At 35.9% G+C, this 20,445-nt stretch overlaps 1 protein-coding gene across 7 annotated transcripts in view; it reads left to right on the top strand.

Moving 5' to 3' along the window:
- Positions 1 to 19,545, top strand: part of TRPM7 (transient receptor potential cation channel subfamily M member 7) — a 111,338-nt gene extending 91,793 nt beyond the window's left edge. For 2 of the 7 annotated variants that reach the window (XM_045067914.1, XM_045067918.1), the window contains exons 31-39: positions 648 to 673; positions 2,982 to 3,032; positions 3,113 to 3,178; positions 3,754 to 4,037; positions 4,176 to 4,258; positions 4,562 to 4,767; positions 9,345 to 9,396; positions 9,504 to 9,610; positions 18,057 to 19,545. In XM_045067914.1, coding sequence (XP_044923849.1) covers positions 648 to 673; positions 2,982 to 3,032; positions 3,113 to 3,178; positions 3,754 to 4,037; positions 4,176 to 4,258; positions 4,562 to 4,767; positions 9,345 to 9,396; positions 9,504 to 9,610; positions 18,057 to 18,187 — 1,006 coding nt within the window. In that variant the 3' untranslated portion in view covers positions 18,188 to 19,545. Of the gene's footprint in view, positions 1 to 647; positions 674 to 1,966; positions 2,064 to 2,211; positions 2,311 to 2,981; positions 3,033 to 3,112; positions 3,179 to 3,753; positions 4,038 to 4,175; positions 4,261 to 4,561; positions 4,768 to 9,344; positions 9,397 to 9,503; positions 9,611 to 12,705; positions 12,737 to 18,056 lie in introns of those variants that run through there. The other 5 variants (XM_045067915.1, XM_045067916.1, XM_045067917.1 and 2 more) reach the window with 5 other exon arrangements.
- The last annotated feature ends 900 nt before the right edge of the window (positions 19,546 to 20,445 follow it).

Here is a 20,445-nt window from a genome sequence, read left to right as displayed (position 1 = left end):
TTTCTGAATCTGGTCTTTTGAGTCCTGAGCAAGGCCTCAAAGCAGTATGATGGGAAAGCTAAGTGTCTAACCCATTTGTTGGATTCTTATTGCATTCTCCTTTCTATTATACCTGTCTGATTTGCACTGGAGTTCATAGAATTAATAGACCCTCCACTTGGTATCAGTTTATGTTGTTATAACTAAATATATTCAATATTGGAAAAAAATTTTTCAACATTATAAATTAAGCTATGCCAAATGATGGCTGCTTGCTGTTCTCTCAGTTCTTTGCCCATCAATTCTGTTGGAAGTGTTTTTAGAATTTTGCAGTTATTTCAAGGCGTTCTTAATCTCCATGAATAGAGAAATCATGGAGCAATTTATTAGTACTGGAACCTTCAGTTTGGCAGCAAACCACTAATAATATTTATGTAAGCATAAATTGGAGGTACAAGTTGATAAAGTATGTGTATATTGACATTCATATCTGTGTATGAATTTGACATTGGCTTGAGGGAAATGGTATATACTCAAACAAAAGTGAGTTTGGATCTCAGAATTACTCTATTAGTATTCTATTAAATAATCATAATAACTATAAAATAAAAAATTGTGGTAGCCAAAACAAAAATTATGTTACAACTTATATTTTTGGTTTTCTTTAGGCCAACTGAAGAAGGAACATTAAATGGTGAGTCCATGTGATAGATTTAATGTGAAAAAATGAGGATTATATGTGATCTGTTATAGCAAATACCTCATTCTAGCCAAGAAACATTAGACTTCATGTTTGAAAGAGCCAAGGTAGTAAAAATTTCTTCCCTCAGCTAGTTTTTCTTCTGACAGCTTCGCAAATACATGAACTCTCCATGTAAATGCTACCATGTCTTTACTGTCACCCCACCCCCCTTCATCCCTGTGACATAGTCTGCACTTTACCTTGTAGTCCCTGTTTTAGTGAATGATACTCTTTCAGACAGTTGGGTCAAACCCAAGGAGGAGTTATTCCTGACCCCCTTGACCTTGTACTCACCTTTTAAATATCTCTAGAATCCATCTTCCAGTATACATCATACTGCTGCTTTCCATTCGCCCCCTTCATCCTTTTTTAAACCTTTTACTGAAGTATATAGCATGCATACAAAAAAGTAGAGATAAACCTCCACCTCAGTGAATTCTCACTAGGTGAGTATATCCATGTAATTAGCACCAAGATCACAAAACAGCTCCTCATGTCCTCTTCTTGCTGAAACCTCTGCCCCTAAATAACACAGTGTATTACTTTTGTCTGTGTCTATGGAATCATAAAGCGTGTACTTTTTTGTCTGGCTTTTTCCTCCTAACACATGTTTGTGAGATTCATCAGTATTTTTGTGTGTAGTGGTAGTTGGTACATTGTCATTACTACATAGTATTTCCTTGTGTGAACAAATCCATTCTGTTATTTGATGGGTGTTTTAGTAGCTTCCACTGTATGATTCTTATGAATAGTGCTGTAGTGAGCATTCTTGTCCATGTTGTTTGATAAACATAGGTATTTTCTGTTGGGCATGTACCTGGGAATAGACTTAATAGGTTGTAGGGTATATATTTGTTCACATTTAGTAGGTAGTGCCACGTAGGTTTTTTCCTTTTTTAAACTATGTTATATTAGTCACCATACAGTACATCATTAGTTTTTGATGTAGTTTCCCTGATTCATTGTTTACGTATAACACCCAGTGCTCCATGCAATATGTGCCCTCCTTAATACCCATCACTGTAGGTTTTTAAGAGTTGTGCCAGTCAGGTTCCCTTGCATTCTGTCTTCTGTGCTGCCACCAGACTGAATCTCTTCTGCTTTACATTTCCCCCCTGTCATTCCTTCCTTAACATGGCATATTTGATTCCTAACAATTAGGTATTCCCTGATTCTGTAGCTTTATTTCCTGTAGGTATGCCTGTACTCTTGCTCATTAATTTGTAGTCTTGGTTACATATCCAGGTACTTGTGGAGAATCACTTAATGCCAACACATAACTACAGAATTAGAATATTTTGGAGTGATATCTGGGCAGGTGCACATTGAAAAAGCCCCACAGGTGATTCTGATTTATATTTATTATAAATTTATATATTATATAACATTTATATATAAAATTATTATTGAAAACTGCTGTTCTAGTCATACTAAACAGCTTGCAGTTTCTCAAGTATAGCATGCACTTTAACAATTCCATGCCTTTGCAGATGTTGCCGTGACCACACCACTGCCTTCCAAACTACACTCGTTTTGCGCTTCTCTTTTCTGAGACATTCTTCAACCTTCTTTCAAGCAGGAGGCATTTGGTACCCCTCCTCTAAAGTCCTATTAGTATATATACATCATATATACACGTGTATATGCTATAGTCCATATATATGTATATATTATATATATAATGTGTGTATTTTATAGTTACTACGTGTATTAAAAATGTTGACTTCCTTCTCTTACAAGACAGTATTTTCTTTTTCATTTATAGTCTAAAAACTTAACACATAGCAGATTCAGTTTATTCTCCATTCTCCATATTATGATTAAAAAGTGAAGTCCTCAAATACATTTAAATATGGAGCAGGGGGTTTTGGGGTATGTTTCGTATTCCAGAGTTCATCTTCTTATGGTCAGCATACTTAAATTGGTTTCTTGGCTATAGACCCCACCTCCTAAAGGTTGAAAACTAAAAGATATTTTTCTTTTTGACCAGGGGAGTATAGGAAGAATACAGTTTATGACAGGAGAGTATCAAACGTGCTTTTTTTCTTTTCAGGTATCCCAGTGCACAGTTAGAACTAATCTGGCATAATAAAAAAAGAGTAATATAGCAAACATACGATGAATATATTTTACTGTTTTTTTCTGTTTTTGAGAAAAGAGCTTACATGAAGGAACTTAGGATGATTATAAGAGAATAAGCAAAAATTTATGCCACATTAGTACTTTTAAAAGGGTTCCATTTGTTTATTTGCCATTTTAGGTCTCGCTTCTCCATTTAAACCAGTTATGGATACAAATTACTACTACTCAGGTCAGTACTATTAAAAACAAAATTTGAACAATATTTGGAGCTTTTAGGGATTTCATTATTTTTCTCTCATTTTTGTACAGCTGTGGAAAGAAATAATTTGATGAGATTATCCCAGAGCATTCCATTTACTCCTGTGCCTCCAAGAGGTAAATCTTAAAAGTAAAGAAGTGAAAGGGAAAATAAACCTTTTATTAATAATGTGATATTTAACTATTGTATAGAACATGGGTGATGACGGAAGGGTCACATTAAATATCAATTACATATAAATTTTAATCAGCAAGAGTCAAGTATGTTTTAAATAGAAGAAGGAGTCATCAGAATTGTTAGATTTCTCTGTTTCTGGCTTATCCAGAAGTAATAGTGTATTCTAATTCAGCAAGGTTCTTAATCCATTGTCTAGTAAAGAAAGCATAGATAATTTGACATCACAGGGTTTGTGGAACATTTGCTTTCTTAAAAAGTTTTTCTTGAAAATGTTCATAATTTCAAAAATGCTTATCATTACTAAATACACATGAATTTTAGAGATATTAGTAGATTGTTGATTTCTGAGAATTTGTTGCCCTTAAACTTCCTTTATAAAATGACAAACAACTTTGTCCAGTTCACTTTCTGTTCCTTACTTAATCTTAAAAAAGATAACTTGCTAATTTTTGTCCACTTTGTCATTTTAAGAGAGTCATAATTTGACCTCAGAATGTGTCCATTCATCTTGCAGGTGAGCCTGTCACAGTATATCGCTTGGAAGAAAGTTCACCCAGTATACTGAATAACAGCATGTCTTCTTGGTCACAGCTTGGCCTCTGTGCCAAAATAGAGTTTTTAAGTAAAGAGGAGATGGGAGGCGGTTTACGGAGAGCTGTCAAAGTACAGTGTACCTGGTCAGAACATGATATCCTCAAATCAGGTCATCTTTATATTATCAAATCTTTTCTTCCTGAGGTGGTTAACACATGGTCAAGTATTTATAAAGAAGATACAGTTCTGCATCTCTGTCTCAGAGTAAGTGCTAGTGAATGCGAAACAGTGGAACATTATTTGAGGTTCATCTTTACACTTCTAAAGTTTGTTAAACCAATAAGATCTTAGTTTCAGTGTTCAACAAGGTGTTTTTTGTGTGTTGTTGTTGTTGTTCTGTAGGAAATTCAGCAACAGAGAGCAGCACAGAAGCTCACATTTGCCTTCAACCAGATGAAACCCAAATCCATACCATATTCTCCAAGGTAAATCTTGAAATATTTCTTAACATCTTTTGGTTTTATGTGGGTAGCATAAAACCAAAGAACCATAGTTCTTTTTGACCTTCATTATTAATGCTGAATATTTAATTGTTTACCCATTTTAAAGCTCAATTATAATTTTGTTCTAATTTATTTAATTACTAATTAACTATTATAGTTAAAATAGTTAAATATAGTTAAAAATTCAACTATTTAAATTATTTAAAGCTACTTAAATTTAAATAGCTAGAAATTTATTAATTATAAAACTATTAATATCTAATCTATTTAACTATTTTTTATCAGGTTCCTTGAAGTTTTCCTGCTGTATTGCCATTCAGCAGGACAGTGGTTTGCTGTGGAAGAATGTATGACTGGAGAATTTAGAAAATACAACAATAATAATGGTGATGAGATTATTCCAACTAATACACTGGAAGAGATCATGCTAGCCTTTAGCCACTGGACTTATGAATATACAAGAGGGGAGTTACTGGTACTTGATTTACAAGGTAAATTTATTAAAGAGTTGCTAAAGTGAAATTGTACAGTAGATTCTCACCTAATCGTATGTTATGAATGATAAACAGAAATCTACTGACTTATAGACAGGTAAAACCATGGGTCAGTAATGAAGCTATTACTAAAAAGTGAGTAACAGCCATAGCATATAGCCCTCAGGGCCCTGAATAGTGGCATCTTGTTATTTCAATTGTTATTTAGCTAATACGGATGTTTTGATAAGCAAAACATATGCAATCCACTATTCTACTCTTAGATGTGTATGTAGCCCCAGTCTTTCTTTTTTTTTTTTTTTTAAGTAAGATTTTATTCATTTATTTGACAGAGAACACAAACAAGGGGTAGGGCAGGGAGAGGGAGAAACAGCCTTCCCCTGCTGAGCAGAGAGCCTGGTGTAGGGCTCGATCCCAGGATCCTGGGATCATGATCTGAGCCAAAGGCAGATGCTTAACCAATTGAGCCAACCAGGCACCCCATAGCTTCAGTCTTTTAAAATTATAAAGAGGGGCTCCTGGGTGGCTCAGTGAGTTAAAGTCTCTGCCTTTGGCTCAGGTCATGGCCTCAGGGTCCTGGGATTGAGCCCCACTTCAGGCTCTCTGCTCAGCAGGGAGCCTGCTTCCTTCTCTCTCCCTGCCTGCCTCTCTGCCTACTTGTAATCTCTGTCTATCAAGCAAATAAATAAAATCTTTAAAAAATAATTATAGGGGCACCTGGGTGTCTCAGTGGGTTAAAGCCTCTGCCTTCGGCTCAGGTCATGATCCCAGGGTCCTGGGATAGAGCCCCACATCGGGCTCTCTGCTCAGCAGGGAGCCTGCTTCCTTCTCTCTGCCTGCCTCTCTGCCTACTTGCAATCTCTGTCAAATAAATAAATAAAATCTTTAAAAAAAAAGTTATAAAGACTTTTTTTTTGAAACAGTAATAAGTGTATCTGTTGTTCCTGATGTTTATGTTCTATATTATTGTGACTTAAACTACCTAAATACTTAGTGGATTAAAACAACCATTTTATTTGCTTACAGTTCTTTGGTTCAGGAATTTGGATGGGACATAGTGAGGATGGCTTATCTCTGCTATCTTCTCAGAGGGTTTGAATGGTTAGAGTGTAAGCATGAACAGCTTGCTGGAGTCAAATGTCTGAGGTTTCTGTTCATTGACATCTGAATCCCTCAGTTCACCATGTGATCTCTCCCCGTGGCTATTTAACTGGGGACTTTCTTATAGCATGGTAGTTTCAGGTAGTTAGACTTTTACATAGCAGCTAGCTTCCTCCAGAGAGAAGGCAGTAACCCTTAGGACTAGGTCCAGAACTGGTGCAGATCTCTTCCTCTGCATTTTATAGTCCAGGTGATAAGGATAACTCAGATTCAAGAGGTGGTGAATGGCTTCTGAGTAAATACTACTTCTTGAGTAAAGTAGCATGTATACAAAGAAGGAAAAAGTGATCATAACCATTTTTGCAGACAGACTCTCATACAGGTAAAAGGGGATAAAAAACAGAAATTGTGGTTTGGAGAGGGCCAATTTGCTTACAATAATGTCTGAAGCTTCACAACAGGGTCAAAGGAAAGTAAAATTTTATGAGTAATTTGCCAGCTCTGCCTGAGTGGTACTTTCACATGATAGCTTCCATAATTTGTTTTTGCTTAAAGAGCAGCCTTAATTTCAAATGTCAACACAGACCAGATTTCAAAATCACAAAGATGATTTAGAATGTTTATCACTTGATGGCTTTTTTATTATAGACAATAAGTCACAAATATCAAGGATTGTGCTGAAAAGCAAATGGCATTGATTCAAGCTCAAAAAAGAAAATCTGTGTAAAAATAACTATCCTTTTTTTAGTAGATCACCATTTTATATAAATGATTTAGTAGTATATATAGTGACAACTAGTATATATTATTAGGTGGGTCAATCCAGTTAAGTAAAAAGGATCTTCAAGTTTATTTATTTATTTTTTTAAAGATTTTATTTATTAGAGATCACAAGTAGGCAGAGAGGCAGGCAGAGAGAGAGGAGGGAGCAGACTCGCCACTGAGCAGAGAGCCCAATGCGGGGCTCGATCCCAGGGCCCTGGGATCATGACCCGAGCTGAAGGCAGAGGCTTTAACCCACTGAGCCACCCAGGCACCCCTTAAAGTTTATCCTTAAATAAGTATCATTTAATTATCTTCAAACATGCATAGGAGGTAAAGCCAAACTGATTTTGTCTGAAACAGTTAATTTGAAAGATAAGAGTTAGTGTGCTAGGCTGGGTCATTTAGTAGGACTTGCAGCTCTTTTTTTTTTTTTTTAAGAGTTTATTTATTAATTTGAGAGTGTGTGTGTGTACAAGCGGGGAGGGGACAGAAGGCAATGGAAGCAGGGAGCCCAACACAGAGTTCCATCCCAGACCCCCAAGATCATGACCTGAACTGAAGACAGACACTTAACCAACTTAGCCACCCAGGCACCCTAGGACTTGGCAACTCTTGATCACAACATCATGAGTTCAAGCCCCATGTTGAGAGTAGAGCTTACTTTGAATAAATGAAAAGATGGAAGTTCTTTTCAATAGGCAAAGTAGTTGTGTTGTTCTTTACATCATTAGTATGTTCCTGGAGCCATTTTTCTTAGGAATATTTGACACAGTTACTACAGACAAGTTAAGCACTATAGAAATACATAAAGATCAGTTTTCCATCTTTACCGTTTCTCTACCTCTGTGAAGACAAATACACAGAGGCTTTGTTTTTTCCTTACCATTTTTTTGTCTTTTTCTTAAGAGAGAGCGGAAGTGGGGAGGGGCAGAGGGAAAGAAAGGATCTTCAGCAGGCTCCATAGTGTGGACCCCAACTCGGGGCTCAATCTCACGACCCTGAGATCATGACCTGAGCTGAAATCAAGAGTTGGACATTTCTGACTGAGCTACCCAGGCACTCCTTTCTTCCTTATTTTTAAATCATTTTGTTTTGTGTTGTGATTTTCCTCCAACTAGGATGATGCTGTGTGTGTTTGTGTGTGTGTGTATTTCACTTGTTTTTGTTTTTTTTTTTCCTAACAGTATATCATGGGTATCTTCTGGGTCATTACTGATAAATCTAAGTTATTTCTTTCAATATCTGCATAACTTATAGAGGAGTGACATGATTAACTCTTTTTTTGTTTTGTTTTGTTTTTTGGTACTACAAACAATGCTGCAACAAGCATACTCATGGACTACTACTTTTATTTCCATGACATAGATTCTTGAATTGGCTTAGTAAGAAGAGTTGAGTGCAATTTTTAAAAACTATTTGAGAGAGAGAGAGAGACAGAGCACGAGCAGGGGGCGAGGGTAGAGGGAGAAGCAGACTCCCTGCTGAACAGAGAGCCTGATGCAGGACTCAGTCCTAGGAGCCTGAGATCATGACTTGAGCCAAAAGCAGACGGCTAATTAATTAACTGAGCCATCCAGGCACCTCTAGATAAGTGCAATTTTAATAGCTGCTGCTGAGTTACTTTTCTAAAAGGGTAAGAGCTCTGGAATTCATATGTAAGACTTGATGTGAGTGCCCATTTCTCCACAGATGACTTTTTTTTTTTTAAGGATTTATTTATTTATTTATTTATTTGAGAGAGAGAGGAGAGGAAGGGTAGTGGGAAGAGGAGAGAGTCAAGCCGACTCGGCAGACTGCACTGAGCATGGAGCCAACAGGATCTCACAATCCTGAGATCAGGACCTAAGCTAAAACCCAAGAGCTGGATGCTTACCTGTCTGCACTACCCAGGTGCCCCTCCAGTATTGAATATTCTTGATCTTTGCCAGTCTGATAAGTAGTAGGTCAGTACATAGTCTTTATTTATATGAATAAATAGATAAAAGAAACTGAAAATATTTAACTACACTTTTAATACCACTGGGAAAGGATGAAGGTAAAGGAAGATGTTTGTAATCTTATTCTTCATGTAACCTGAATCTTGCAAGAAGATATATTCATGTGTTAATGTATGAGTTTTAAATATCCAAAACATTTTAAAATGGCCTATAAATTACCTAATTGTTCTTTGCTAACTAAATTGAAAAAAGGGATGGGGCACCTGGGTGACTCAGTTAAGAATCCGACTCTTGATTTCAGCTCAGGTCATGAGATGGAGCCCTGCATCCAGCTCTGTGCTCAGTGAGGAGTCTGCCTGAGGATTCTCTTCCTCTCCCTCTCCCTCTGCTTGCATTTGCTTGCTCTCTCTCTCTCTCAAATAAATAAATCTTTAAAAAGGTGGGGTCTTGAGATCATGTAGACCTTTTTTTTAACATAAAAGTTAAAAAAGTTGTTTATTTGCAACTTTGTCCCTGTTTGCATCACAAGCAAGTGCCATTGACCAACTTTTGACAATTAACTCTATTCCTGGTGTAGGAGCTGTTTGTCTTTGGTACAGTGTTAAGGACATAAGTCAGATTATGAAATAACAAGAGAGAAAAACTACAGGCTTGAATAGTTTAACATCATACATGTTTGATGCTGTAAAAATCTCATAACTTTTCATTATGCAAATGTCAGTGTTTATATCAATCATATAAATTTTCTTTTTTTTATATATACATATCAAGGTGTGGGTGAAAATTTGACTGATCCATCTGTGATTAAAGCAGAAGAAAAGAGGTAATAAATTTTAATTTCGTTAAGATACTTTATAATTTCAAACTCTACATTTGTTTGCATCAACTACCTTTTTTTTTTTTTTTTTTTTTTAACTACCAATTCTGCAGATCCTGTGATATGGTTTTTGGCCCAGCAAATCTAGGTGAAGATGCAATAAAAAACTTCAGAGCAAAACATCACTGTAATTCTTGTTGTAGAAAGCTTAAACTTCCAGGTAAACATTTTCTTAACCAGTCTAATTTATAAGTTGTTAGGAAATTTGGTTACTACTATACTTCAAGGGCACAAATACACATTATTTAACAAATGGATCTATGCTTTCTTTAATTGCTTATAAAAATACAAAGTTCATTGATTTAATACATATTGATTATGTGTCTGTTGGATGCCAAGAATTGTACTAGATTTGACAATACGATAGTGAACCAGACAAATGCCCTCTATGGAATTTAGTCAAATCTTTAATACTGACAGAATTAACAGGGAGGTATAGGACTGTATAAATGCCCAACAGAAAAACTAGAACAGATAAGCAAATCACTTAACACAAACTTAAGAGGTTGGGGAATCCTACCTGGGGAACTGACAGATTGCCTAAAATTGAAGGTTAAATCGACTTTCAAGTTAGCCTGGCAGAGTTGGAGAAAGAGTAGTCTGTGAAGCAGGAACAGATAAATTCTCTCAGGATTGTAATTTTTTATATTTAAAGAATTATAAATTATGATTGAATCTAAGAGCACAAACCAATGGTTCTCACCCTGTGGTGTGCATCAGCATCCTTGTGGAACTTCTAAAAATCATAGGTCTCTGGGACTCACCCTTGAATTGTATTTTTTAAAGTCCCTGTCATTATGACCAATAATGCAATAGTTAGAACCAGACTACATGGTTCCAGAAAGTACCTATATTATAGAGGTGTAGTTTTTGTTTGCTTATTTGTCTGAGGATTAAATGAGTTGATATTTGTGAAGTATTTAGAACAGTGCCAGGCATAGAGTAAGCATGTAAATGATATGTCTTTTAACTTCTTAGTTGTTCATTATGAGTATACAAGAAATACCATTAATTTTTATGTTTGTTTTTTATTTATTGACTTGTATCCTGCAACCTTTCTAAACTCACTTAATTCTAGGAGTTGTTTTTGTTTTGTTTTATAAACTCCCTGAAATTTTCTGTATAGATAGTAGAGACAGTTAAATTATTTCCTTTCCAACCTACATACCTTTTTTTTCTTTTTCTTGACTTTTTGCACTGGCAAGGAATTCTAGTACAGAGTTGAATAGGAACAGATTGTTCCCAATCTTAAAGGGAAAGTGTTCAGTCCTCCACCATTAACATGATGTTAGCTTGTAAGGGTTTTGTAGATGTACTTCATGAGGTTGAGAAAATTTTCTTCTACTTGTTTCTTGAAAATGCTTATCCTGAATGGTGTTTAATTTTGTCAGGTTTTTTTGGTTTCTTTTTTTGACGTCTATTTATATGGTCATTTGTTTTTTCTTCTTTAATAGGTTAATATTACATTGTATTGCATTGATTTTTGAAATGTTGAACCAGTCATTCAGGACAAACTGCTTTGTCATGATATATTATCTTTTTTTATGTATTGTTGAACTCTGTTTGCTCATATTATGTTGAGGCTTTTTCATCTGTGCATAAATAATATTCTTATATATTTCTTTTACCTTGTACTGTCTTTTGGTATCAGGATAATACTGACCTTAAAAATAAGTTAGAAGTTTGCATACTTCTTTTGTTGTGGAGAGTAGATTGTTTAGAATGTATACTCTCCCCCTTTTAAATGTTTGATAGAATTGTCTGGTGAAGCCATCTCATGTAAAGTTCTTTGTCAGATTGTTTTAAATAAGTTTAATTTTTTAGGCAGATATATGACTATTGGGGTTATCCATTTTTTTTTTAGTCAGTTTTAGTAGTTTGTGTCTTTTAAGGAACTGGCTTATTTAATTGTCAAATTTATGGGCATAGGATTACTTATATACTAATCTTATATTTTTAATATTTGGGGTCTCTTGAATCCTCTGTTATTATGGTAATTTGTCTTTTTAGTTTCTTGGTTATTTTGGTTACAGTGTCAATTTTATTGATACTTTGAAAGAATGAACTTTTCATTGTTCTACTCTACTTTCTGTTTTCAATTTTACTGATCTATTCTCTTTATTATTTCTGCTTTTCTGCTGGCTTTCATTTAGTTTGTTCTTTCTCTCATTTGTTAAGGAAAAAAGCTTAGATTATTGATTTAAGACCTTTTTTGTTTTTTATTTATTTTTTATTTTTTGAAAAGATTTTATTTATTCATTTGACAGAGACAGCAAGAGGGGGAATACCAGCAGGGGAAGTGGGAGAGGGAGAAACAGGTTTCCTTTTTTTTTTTTTTTAAAGATTTTATTTATTTATTTGTCAGAGTGAGCACAGGCAGTCAGAGTGGCAGGCAGAGGCAGACGGAGAAGCAGGTTCCCGCTGAGCAAGGAGCCTGATGTGGGACTCGATCCCAGGACGCTGGGATCATGACCTGAGCCGAAGGCAGCGGCCCAAACAACTGAGCCATCCAGGTGTCCCCAACAGGTTTCCTCTTGAGCAGGAAACCTGACGCACGGCTCTTCTCAGGACCCTGGGATGATGACCCGAGCTGAAGGCAGACGCTTAACGACTGAGCCACCCAGGCACCCTGAGACCTTTTTAAATTTTTTTAATTTATTTCTATTGACATAATGTATTATTTGTTTCGGGGCTACAGGTGTATGATTCATCAGTCTTACACAATACACAGTGCTCGCCACAACACATACCCTCCCCAGTGTCCATCACCCAGCCACCCCATCCTTCCACCCTCCTCCAGTCCAGCAACCCTCAGTTTGTTTCCTGAGATTAAGAGTCTCTTATGGTTTGTCTCCCTCTCTGGTTTCATCTGTTTAATTTTTTCCTCTCTTCTCCTATGATTATCTGCCTTGTTTCTCAAATTCCACGTATCAGTGAGATCATATGATTATTATCTTTCTCTGATTGACTTATTTCCTTTAGCATAATACCCTCTAATTCTGTCAATGTTGATGCAAATGGCAAGATTTCATTTTTTGATGGCTACCTGCTATTCCTGTGTGTGTGTGTGTGTGTGAGATCTTTATCCATTCATCTGTTGATGGACATCTGGGCTCTTTCCATAGTTTGGCTATTGTGGACATTGCTGCTATAACCATTGGGGTACATGTGCCCCTTCAGATTACTACATTTGTATCAATGAGGGATTTGAGACCTTTCCTAAGAAAACATTTACTGCTATAAATTTCTCTTTAGGCATTACACCGACTGCATCCCATGAATTTTGGTATGTTTTATTTTTGGTCTTATTTAAAATATTTCTTATTAAAAAAATTAAAAATAATAAATAAAATGTTTATTTTTCTTGACCTTATTTTCTGACCTAGGGACTATTCAGAAGTGTTTTCCTTAGCTCTCAAATATATGTTAATTTTCCAGATAGCTTTCTGTTGTTGACTTTTTTTGTTGTTGTTTAATTCCATTATGAGAGCATGCTTTTGTATGATTTCAATTTTTTTAACCTTAATATAGTTTCTCTGTGAGCGTTACCTATCCACTTGAAGAGAATATTATAATGTTGATAGAATGTTCTATAAATGTTAATTATGGAAAGTTTTTTGATAATGTTCAGGTTTTCTCATATCCTTGGTGTTTTTGTCTCCTTTTTCTGTTGATTACTTAGAAAGGAGGTCTTGAAAGTACAGTTATGGATTTGTCTGTGTTGCCTTTCAGTTTGTCAGTTTTTTCTTCATGTGTTTTGAAGTTTTGTCCTTAGGTACATACACATTTACAGTTGTTATGTCTTCTTGGTGAATTGATTCTTTTTATCATTATAGAACGCCATGGTAATTTTCCTTGTTCTGAGAAGTCTACTTTGTCTGATATTAACATAGCTACTCCAGCTAGTTTTTGATAAATGCTTTTATCAAATATATTTTCCCATTCTGTTTACCTATATATATTAATTGTATTTAAAGTGGGTTTCTTTAAAAGAAAAAAATGTGGGATCCAAGCATATAGTTGGGCCTTAGGTTTAATTTGTTTTTTGTTTTTAAGTTTACGGTTTCCATTTTTAACTGGCATTTTAGACTTTTTACATTTAATGTCATTATTGATGTGGTTAGACTTAGGTCTTACTTTCTTGTTTTCTGATTGACACCTTTGGTTTCTTTGGGTTTTTTGTTTGTTTCCACTCCTTTTTTCTGTTTCAGTATTCTGTTTTATCTCTATGTTTAGTTTTTTAGTGCTTGCTCTTAGTTTTTCCTAACAAGAATACGTGTGTTTTGCTTTTTTGCTTTTGTTCATGAAGGGTATTTTTACTGGATCTAGAATTTTAGGTTGATACTATTTTCTTTCAGGGCTTAGAAAATGTTCTGTCTCTGGCCTGTGCTACCTCTGATGAAAATTGCACAGTCGTTTGAATTGTTCTTTCCCTATATGTGATGTGTCATTATAATCTAGCTCCTTTCAAAATTTGGATTTTTAGTGGTTGATTCTGATACGTCTAGTTATAGCTTTGTCTGAGTTTATCTTTTTTCTAAATTTTTTTTTATTTTAAAGATTTTTTTTATTTATTTGACAAAGATCACAAGTAGGCAGAGAGGCAGGCAGAGAGAGAGGAGGAAGCAGGCTCCCTGCTGAGCAGAGAGCCTGATGTGGGGCTCGATCCCAGGACCCTGGGATCATGACCTGAGCCCAAGGCAGAAGCTTTAACCCACTGAGCCACCCAGGTACCCCGTCTGAGTTTATCTTTATTCAGGTTTACTTAGCTTCTTGAATTTACAAATTTACGATTTTTATCAAATTTGGGGAGTTTTTAGTTCTTCTTCAAGTATTTGTTCTGCATCAGTCTCTTTTCATCTCTGGAGCTCCCATAAGAATATTAGACTTTTTGATACTGTTTCGCAGGGACTTGAGTCTCTGATTTTTTTCCTAAAAATTATTTTTTATCTGTTGTTTAGATTGAATAATTTCGATTGATGTATCAAGTTCACGTACTCTTTCCTTATTCTTCATTTCTTGATTCCCCTACCCATGCACTGGATTTGTTGTTTCAGTTATATTTTCTAGCCCTATAACTTCTTTTTGGTTCCTTTTAAACTGATACTTCTCTGCTGAAAACTTGTTTTTCTATTCTTAGGTCTGTTTGCCCTGTGTCATGGAGTGTGGTTATAGTAGCTGGTTTAAAGTACTTTAATGGTTCCATCTCAATAATCTTGAGGTTGGCATGTCTTGTCTTTTTTGAGATTCTTTGAGATATTTCTAGTTCTTTGGATCTCCAATAATTTTTGCTGGCTATTTTGAAATTATGAGATTCTGGGTCATATTAAAAATACTCTAAAGAGTGTCAATTTTTGTTGTTTATGTTAGTAGGCAGTCAGTTAAGGTCAGTTTACAATCCCCATCTACCTTTTGTATATGTGATTCCAATGTCAGTTTGGTTTTCAAAGCCTTTGCAGTATTACTCTGATTCCTTTCACTGTAAACAGACATGGTCAACTTTAGGAACTGACTGGAGGTTTGCACCATAGTTGAGTCCTCAAAGCCTCTCCTGTGCTATCTTTCCAAATGTGTGCCATTGGAGGGTGAACTTGGGATTTCTTATACAAATTTAGAGTGCCCCTCTCCGTTTTCTTCCATTCCATGATTTCTTGCATACTTTGTGATTCTGAAGGGCCTCTTTTTAGGCAGGGTGGAGGGGCCGGAGACAGAGCACGTACTCTGATTAGAAAGCCAGGATTATGGCTTCCCTATATTGTCACACATTTCCTTCAGCTGAGTCCATTTCTGATACTAAGTGTCAAGGAAAAAAGAGAAACTTTTTAAATCATAAAGATAGTGATTTTTAGTTCTTGTGGTCCCAGGGAAGGGTTTTTATCTTGGAATTCCAGGTACTTGCTCAGCTGCCACCACCCTGACTCCCTCTCCGTGACTGGGAGTTGTCTTAGGTAACATCCAGAGGAGCAAAAAGAGAAAAGAAAGAGGGCATTTCCCTCAAGATTCTCCATTCCACAGAGTCCTCCCTCCTGATCCTCTGGCCAGGAAGTTCTAGAGTTTTTTCTGTCCATGCTCACTGTACATTTCTGAGATCAAGCTGTATGTAATTCTAAGCCTGGAAATAAGAGAGGGGGGAAAAAAGCCCAAAACACTCACCTCTAATTGAGGTCATTCTTCAAGTTTTGATCCCCTTTTTTGATGTGTTTGCTCACTCTTTTCAGGAGTCTCAGATAGTGGCCTTATGTTTATGTGAAGGGTTTTAACTTGTACTATGTGGAAGAGATAAAATTGAATGTGCTTAGTTCATTTTAGCCAAAACTAGAACATAACAGTAGGTGAATTTAACAGGCAGCCCAGATACAATTTTTATTTGGTTATTATATAATAAATTATATTACTTAAAATGGTGTATAAATTATGTGTCATTTGGAGCCAGTGATATTTTAAATATAGTATACCTATTTTTTAAATTATTATCATAATCAGGATTTTATAGCTTGAAAGAGGCCTTAAAAGCAATCCAGTCAAAATCTGTTGTTGTCCAGAACATATCATTAGAAGTCACATGATTTGTCCATGGTTACACCATAAGTTAACATTTTCAGGACTTGAATTATAATTGGGTTTCTCTCCATTGTTCTTGGTGTATGATATAGCTATAAATTAATTTGCATTCCCTAAGACCATAGTGACACAGTCTTGGAATTAAAAATTTATCAAAACTTACTCATATAATGTAGCAAGTATGTATTTGGATATTGAATACAGGCTATCACTCAAAGAGTTCATATTCTGAGTGCCAGTTCTATTTTATGTAGAGATAAAGAAGTATGTGGATATATGTAAGACTGTGGTTAGTTTTAAGTTAAATTTGTTATTATTGCATTGTTTTCCAATTCTGCAGCCATTGTCTATAACTCCCAAAGTAATTTCATCCTATCCCATAGCTATAAATATAATCCAAAAACTGATAATATCAAACTTATCTGAAGACATACTGTCTTTTTTTTTTTTTTTTAAATTTATTTATTTATTTATTTATTTGACAGAGAGAAATCACAAGTAGATGGAGAGGCAGGCAGAGAGAGAGAGAGGGAAGCGGCTCTCTGCTCAGCAGGGAGCCCGATGCGGGACTCGATCCCAGGACCCTGAGATCATGACCTGAGCCGAAGGCAGCGGCCCAACCCACTGAGCCACCCAGGCGCCCCTGAAGACATACTGTCTTTCCTGAGCTCCTGTTTCTGTATTCAGTTTCCTTCATCTCTACTGGGATACCTTAACAGCATCTTTTTAAGTAGTACGTCCATTGCAGAACTCCGGACTCATTTCCCACCCCTATACTTCCCTGTCTTACTGTTTACCCAGTTGCTCAGACTCAAAACTTAAAAGCTGATTGGTTTTTCTTCTCTCATCTTTCATAGCCAATCTGTCAAATTCTTTCTACTCTTTTTCTTAATGAAGTCTTCCTAGAATTCATCTGTTTCTCTTAATCCTCATTGCCACCATTCGTTTCCTGTGTTCTTGCCAAATGCCCTTAACAAGACTTCATATGACAGTCAGAATAGTCACTTAAATTTGATTATTTCCTCCTTCAACACTATTTAATACCGTCAGCTTCATACCTTGCATCCCATAGATCAGGGGTCAACAACTTTGCTGTAAAAGGCAAAGTAGTAAAGTATTTTAGGGTTTGTGGGCCATATGGTCTATGTCACAGCTCCCTGGCTCTACTGTGGTAGTGCAGAAATAGACAAAGGCAGTCTAAACAAATAAGCATGGCTCATTCCGATAAAACTGTTTACATGATGGACATTGGGGAGGGTGTGCGCTATGGTGAGTGCTGTGAATTGTGTAAGACTGATGAATCACAGATCTGTACCCCTGAAACAAATAATACATTATATGTTAATTTTAAAAAAGTTTTTTAAAAAAAAGGCAGCGGGGTGAGATTTGGCTCACTTAGTATATTTTGATAACCCTTGACCAGTAGCTTTGCTTGACCCCATCTTCTACTAGTCTTCCCCTTAGTTACTGCGTTTGAGCATGCTGTCTTCTTGCTATTTTTAGGAAACACCAAGTCCATTTCCTTTTTACAGTCTGCAGTTAATCTTCCCTCTACCTAGAACACACTTCCTAGAGCTTTTAGTCATTTCTCAATATTCAGGTCTTCACTCAGATACGACCTCCTGTGCCTCTTCCGCCTATGCTTAAAAGAATCATCTTCCACCATCTTCTTTCTGGCCCTCATCATACTGTTTCCTTCAGAGCTCTTATATATTACACAATTCTGTTTTGTTTTGTTTTGTTTTGTTTCTCTTCAGCCACAAGAATATAAGCTCCATGAGAGCAAGGACCTTGTCTGCCTTGCTTATTACTGTGTTTCCACTCTTAACATAAGTTACTGACTCATGGTCAGAACATAATACTTATTTGTTGAATGAATTCATTTTTATGTGTGTAAATTTTGTGACTTTTGGATTTAAAACAACCTGCTAGACTATAGATCTGGCACATTTAGAGGAAAATTGATTTAGAAAATGTTAATTTTTCATTTCTGTGAAATACTGACTCTTTTATCTTTTTTTTTGTTGTTGTGGGTGTGAATATAGATCTGAAGAGGAATGACTATACACCTGATAAAATTCTGTTTCCTCAGGATGAGCCTTCAGATTTGACTCTTCAGCCTGGAAATTCCACCAAAGAATCAGAATCAACTAATTCTATTCGTCTGATGTTATAATATTACTGAATCATTGGTTTTGCTTACACCTCACAAAAATGTTACCTTGTCATTTTTCCTTCAGGAGGAAATTGTTGAGTAATAGAGAAAAATGTATGAAAATGAACGTGCTAATTCAGGCACAGTTAAAAGGTCAATATTCTTTTGACCTGATTAAAGTTGTCAGTCGGGAACTCCCTATAGGATACAGCTGGCACCTGTTAAATTTTTAAGGTAAAGGAAAATTAGTATTTATAACTTTTTAAAGGGCTCTTTTTAGCAGAGGATTCATTTGACTTTGTTCTGATGAGGGTGATACCCTCTGTCATGCGGTGCAATACCATTAACCAAAGTTAAGTGTCTGTGCAGATTTTCTTGGCAGCTGGTTTACTGCCGTTCAGCTAGTGAAATGAAGAAATCACCCAGCCTTTTGGTTAAATGGCAAGACGTCTTCCTCAGTGTGTTTTAGTGTGTTCAGTGGTGATGTCACTAGTTCCCAGCTAGATGCTTATTGGCCATGGGAAAGGAGATGACTTATATCCTAGATCCATAGGGATACAAGAACCCAGAGCTGAAAACCATTTTCTAAGAGGGACTTTTATGAATCAGGATTAGGCTCCATAATTAAAGATGGAGGCAATATTTTTTGTTAAATAGAGCCCAAATTGTGCGGAAGTATTAGGTTTTTTTTGTTTTTTTAACATTGTTTTATCAAGTCCTTGTTAAGTAGAAGAAAGCCATGGTAGACTGGTATAATCTAAATATATCAGAGAGAAACCTAACTCACTGTTCAAGAGAAGTTACCTTGTAAAAAAAGTTCAAGTGCTTTTTTCCTATTTCTGTTTGTAGTGACAACCTGGAAGCTACATACTTCTCCAAAGATTTTATTGACCAGTATATCAAATCAGAATGTAAACATAAATTCTTGCATATATTTAAAATTGTGTAGGAACATCTGAACATGAGTATTGTTTGTGGTACTTACTTAAGAAATTGAGTTGGATTATCATTATGTGATGTCGGGAGATTGCAATGTAACTTTATGCAAATAAAATGTAATTTAACTGCCCCAGATATTGTTGAATACTCAACAACAAGAAAAGCTTTCATCTGACTAAAGTTTTATGCTTTTTTTTTCTTTTTGTTTGTTTCCTAGGTACTAATTTTAATTTTTATTTAGGAAGGAGCAGTGTAAATCTTACTTGTATTCAGTAGTGTATCTCATAGATACAGACAAGGCAAGAAGAGATAAGCTGTTTAAATAGTGTTTAATATTAAAGGGGGGAAAGAAAAAGTGTATTAAAGATATTATACTATATACATTTTGTATATCATAAAATCTTTAAAAGAAATTAAATAAATTTATTCTTGTTTACAGATGTTTAGCGAGTTTAATCATTCTGAAAAATTGTCTTGTGTTTTCAGAGTGTCTTGGTTTTTTTATTTTCAGAGTATCAATTTTTTTAAATGAACCATTTTGTACACTTAAGCTTTTTCACTTCCTGTCCTGTATATTGTTCAGAGTGGTCTTGTTTCCTACTGTTTCTCTCTTTTTTTAAAGATTTATTTTTAAGAGAGAGAGAGATCAAGCATGTGCAAGCCAGGGGAGGGTTAGACAGAGAATCTCATGCAAACTCCCCACTAAGCATGGAGCTCAATGTGGGGCTTGATCCCACGACCCCGAGATCATGACCTGAGCTGAAATCAAGAGTCAGATGTTTAGGGGCGCCTGGGTGGCTCAGTGGATTAAGCCTCTGCCTTCGGCTCAGGTCATGATCTCAGGGTCCTGGATTCGAGCCCCGAGTTGGGCTCTCTGCTCAGCAGGGAGACTGCTTCCCTTCCTCTCTCTCTGCCTGTACTTACGATCTCTGTCTGTCAAATAAGTAAAATCTTTTTTAAAAAATGCTTTTCTGCAATACCAAACTTTGTCTTGAGGAAGATGGATCATAGTGATATCCATCCATAGTCTTTTGTGTTTAAGTGGACAATCAAGGCAAGAGTAGCCAATAAATAGCCATTTGTCACTCAGATCAAGTAATTACTTGTAGGAAAGAATAAATCTACAGGCAGGGATTTTTGTGATCCTCCTTATTTACTGGATCTGCTCTCATTGTTTCCTAGCTAGGTTTCACACAAGGTATCTGTATTTGAGGAAGCTGGCCCCTCAGATCTGTCACCACTAGCACTATTAATGTAATACTTGGTAATTATGTACTGGAGTAAAGCCTCTCAACTACTCTGTCTCTGAAAACTTGGTTTGTGTTACCAGCTGAGAGTTG

This window comes from Mustela putorius, unplaced genomic scaffold, assembly GCF_011764305.1.
Source record: "Mustela putorius furo isolate JIRA1106 unplaced genomic scaffold, ASM1176430v1.1 tig00003898_pilon_pilon_pilon, whole genome shotgun sequence".
Taxonomy (NCBI): Eukaryota; Metazoa; Chordata; class Mammalia; order Carnivora; family Mustelidae; genus Mustela; species Mustela putorius.
This window is presented reverse-complemented; position numbering and strand designations above follow the sequence as displayed.